Genomic DNA, 4011 nt, shown 5'->3' on the forward strand with positions numbered 1-4011 from the left:
CCAGGTGCCGCACCAGCTTCCAGAAGCTCGACTTGGGGTTCGAGCCGCCGTTGACCAACATAGTGAAGCCATTAACGGCGAAGAAGGCGGCGTCCCCGAGGCCGCCAGGGAAGATGTAGCAGCAAGGCCGGGCGAGCCTGAGGAAGCCCACGGACGCTGGTGGCTCCAGCAGCTCAAACGGGGACGGCAACTCCAGCGACTCGGCCACATACTCCAGGAACTCACGCAGGCCCTCGGAGGCCGGCCGCTGCACTGGGGGGTTCAGCCGCAGCCGGAGCCCGCCCTGGAGGCCGGGCACTTCGGGTGCCAGCTGGGCCCAGTCGCCAAAGGTAGGGCAGGTGATGGTGAGCTTGGGCGGGTCTGCAGATGGGGGTGCAGAAGCCAGGAGATCCCGGATCTGCAGAGGGGGGCAGTGGTTAAAGGGCCACCTGGAGCCAGGCAACACCCAGTACCTTGGGAAAACTGAGCAAGGACACCACTGTCCTGCCCCCGGGGTTGTGAGGGTCACTTGTCACCCTCAAGACAAAACCCAGGCCTCCCCCAGTCCTTTCTCACCCTGCTCCCCTAATCCCTCCCACCTCTCACTCTCCTTGCCTCAGGGCCTTTGCACTTGCTGTTCCCTCTAGGGAGGTCTTCCCTGCCCTCTCACTGGTTCTTCTCTTACCAAGGTTACATCACTCACTACAATGTGAACATACAGTTTTCAGAGGTTTTTTTGCTCATATGCCCCACCCAGACTAAGGGTTCCAGAATGGAATTGGGTGCCACTTGGTGCCTCCGGGATGCCTGTTCATGCGCAGGCACCCTCTTGAACCGCACACTGTAGTGGGTGATGGGACCACACCCCGACAACAGGCGGGATACTTGTCACCATCGTTCTTCCAGAGGAGGGGATGGGGCTCCAGACAGCAAGTCATGGGGGCCACACAGCCCAGTGGGAACAAACCAGGATGCAGAGCTCGGGGAGGCAAAGTGGGGAGGAGGCAGCTTACCTCTTTGTCCCTCAGAACCTGGAGGAAGTGGCGGGGTGAGAAGCCCCCAGTCTGGAGCAGCAGCTCCCCTGTCTCCTCCAGGCAGGGCCCAGCCAGCACCAGAAGCTTGTGAGGGGCAGTGTCTAGGAGAAGGTTCCGGAGCTGAGGGAGGGGGAGACTGTTAAGGCCCTATTCTGCACGGTGACAGAACCAGCACTCCCCATGGGTGACCACCAACCTTAAATCTATGTCTCCCTCACCCTCCAGACTCCTGCTCATCCTACAAAGCCTGGCTCCAGTGCCACCTCCTCCTGGAAGCTCTCTGCACCCTTTCAGGGCTCCCTCAAGCCCACCTCTCCCCATGGTCCAGCCCCAAAGCCATGGGCTAGCTGTTTCCTAGAGGGAGCATCTTTGATTAGAGGAATCAACCTGTGGGAGGGTCTCTACAGGAGTGCCCTGGGCTCTATCTTGTGCATCTCCTCCTAGCTACTGGGGAGAAGGATACAGACACCCACAAGCTAGACGTACTACGAAATCAATTCAGACAACTACTAGGGCCCAGCCAGAGGGAACACAAAGTGCCAACATCAATCAGGCCCTGCCTTCCCACTCCCCGCCCCCAGACCCTCCCTATCCCATTCCTTCCTCCCAAACTCCAGCCTTTCTGATCCCACCTGCTCCCATCATCACCCATGCGGAGAGGATAAACTAGAGCTGGAGCCATGGGGGTGGGGAAGGCTTCCAGGGGGCGAGGGCCCTGCTGCTGGGTGCTGGGAAGAGGACTTCAGGCAGCATGAAGTCAAGGACACGGGGTCAGGATGGGGGCTGGTGTCAGTCCCGCCGCCCACGCCCCCAGGAGCTGACGGGTCCCTACCTCGTCACACAGGGACTTGTCTGACGGGTTCACGAGGACCAGGATATCCAGGGCGTCCCCTCGGAGGTGCAGGCTGCGCTGGCCTAAGTGGGAATTGGACCCTGTGAGTTTGGAGCTGGGCCACATACGCAGAGTCAGGCTGTCCAGGGCCAAACCTGCCTCCCCGTGTGACCCCAGGCAGCCACACGTCCGTCCCTTCAGGATCTGTTTCCGGGGGATCCCAGCCCGGCAGAGCTGGCCTCCATGGTGGTGCCCCAGGTCAGGGTGAGGCAAGAACAGGAAGCCTTCCTCAGCAGGCCTCCCACTGGAAACAGCAGGGACAAGGCCACCGCTGCTGGAGGCCCAATTCCCAGCTGTCAGCTGTGGGGGACGCCATCGTCACCCCCACTTTATAGACAAGGAGCCGAGCCCAGGGAGGGCCATGCGGGAACATGGACCCTGAAGCAGGTCTATAGGAGGATGGAGAAGTGGCAATTGGGGCTGGAATGCGGGGCAGCAGGGGGGAGCCGGACAGGGAAGCCTCATGAGAGGAGTGGGGTTAATTCTGGGATTCCAATCCTAAACTGCCCCATGGAGTCCAGATGTGCTTCCAATATGGTGCACCCGGCCCGGAGGAGAGAGAGGCAAGGACCCTCCAGGGTCACACACGTGGCTATTGGCTCATTCAGGCGGGGAAACCAAGGCACAGAGAGGGGAAGGGGCCCCTGAGGTCGCACAGGGCCAGCAGGATTTCCAGTCCCCCCTTCCCACGAGGGGTCAGGAAGCACCAGCACCGCCGGGACAATGAGACTACGAGTCACTTCCTTCCCCTCCCACAGCAGCCTGGAGGTGACTCAGGGGGCTGGCTGCAGGGCCGGCTGAGGTGGGGAAGCTACCGGCAACACCAGGCCCGGCCAGCAGCTGGGCCGTTGCCCTGCAATCACCGCAGGACCTCCAAGGAGCCACGGGCTCTGTGGGTCTTGCTCAAGCGTCTCCACTCCCCCTGGGCCCTGCTCCCTTATCGGCTCCAAGCTACCGAGTACCCACTATGTACCCGACCCAGTGCAGGGGTCTCAGGCATGAACCAGACGCATTCTCTGCCACACGAAGCCCACAAACCATCCTCCAGGCCTGCCCGGCAGCCCCTCACTGTCCAAATGCCTTGTCCTTTGCCTGGGCCCTTCCCTCCACCCGGCACAGCAGCCCCAGATGCGTCTCCTCTAAAGCCCCCTCGTCAGAGGTCTCCCGGCCTCCCGCACCTCAGCTGCCTCATCTGTCAAATGGGAACAGAAGCACAAGTACCTGCCTCGTGGGCTGTTGAGGACCGAGGTATAGAGACGTCTGGACCAGGACCCACCCCCGCTCCATGCTCAGCGGAGTTGGGGGTATTGTCACTGTGGTCGAGGCGTTCAGAGAACACTTGCCCACGATCACACAGGGTCCCCAGCCTCACCTTTCACGATGCTGGAGAAGGTGGCCGAGTGCCGGGACACAAAGATCTTGAGCTGCTCGTCCAGGCTGCAGATGCCAGGGTCAATGTCCCAAGACTGGAGGCCTGGGGGGAGGGGGGGGTCGCGGTGGAGGAGGTGGGAAGTCAGTCAGCCCCCACCTCAACGGCCCCGGCCTCTCGCTCATCTCAGTCATCTCCGCCCCTCCAGCACCTGCGCCCGCCCCCATTGTTCCTTCCCACTACCAGGCCCATCTTCACCTCTGGGCCTTGGCACCAGCTGTGCCCATTGTCTGGGCACCACCCCCTCTCAGGTGCTCTACGCCATTGCATCCTTCTGCACCGTGCTGACACCATGCAAGCTTAAAGCTGGTTCCTCCTCACTCACCTTGGGTCCACGCCCCCGCCCCCCACACACACACCGTCAACCCTGTGACAGCAGAGCTGAGCCTCCAGTCTTCCCCCCCACCGTGCGCCCTGCGGGGGAACACTCTCCAAGCATGAGAACCGCGTGTGCTGCCGCCCCATTTCACAGGCGATGGAGCCCAGGCCCTGCGCATCGGAGAGATGAACGCCCTCCAACCACAGGTGGGGCGCACACGCCGGCCAGGGTGCCAAGTAGCGGCAGGTGAACTGAACCTTGCAGGTGCACCTATGACTCACCTCCGCTGGTGCCAAATCCCACTGGCAGCCGCCACCGCCCACACCCCCATTAGCAGCTCCCCCTGGAGCTGCAGAAA

The 4011-nt window shown here is 62.0% G+C and overlaps 1 protein-coding gene across 1 annotated transcript in view; it reads right to left on the reverse strand.

The window, feature by feature from the left end:
* Positions 1–3383, reverse strand: part of MAP1S (microtubule associated protein 1S) — a gene marked incomplete at its 5' end in the record, with an annotated part of 21015 nt that extends 17632 nt beyond the window's left edge. Inside the window, 4 exon segments of the mRNA XM_015569577.1 lie at positions 2–397; positions 993–1133; positions 1846–1928; positions 3278–3383. Coding sequence (XP_015425063.1) covers positions 2–397; positions 993–1133; positions 1846–1928; positions 3278–3383 — 726 coding nt within the window.
* Between the last annotated feature and the right edge of the window lie 628 nt (positions 3384–4011).

The sequence above is a fragment of the Myotis davidii genome, unplaced genomic scaffold (assembly GCF_000327345.1).
Source record: "Myotis davidii unplaced genomic scaffold, ASM32734v1 scaffold306, whole genome shotgun sequence".
Lineage (NCBI taxonomy): Eukaryota > Metazoa > Chordata > Mammalia > Chiroptera > Vespertilionidae > Myotis > Myotis davidii.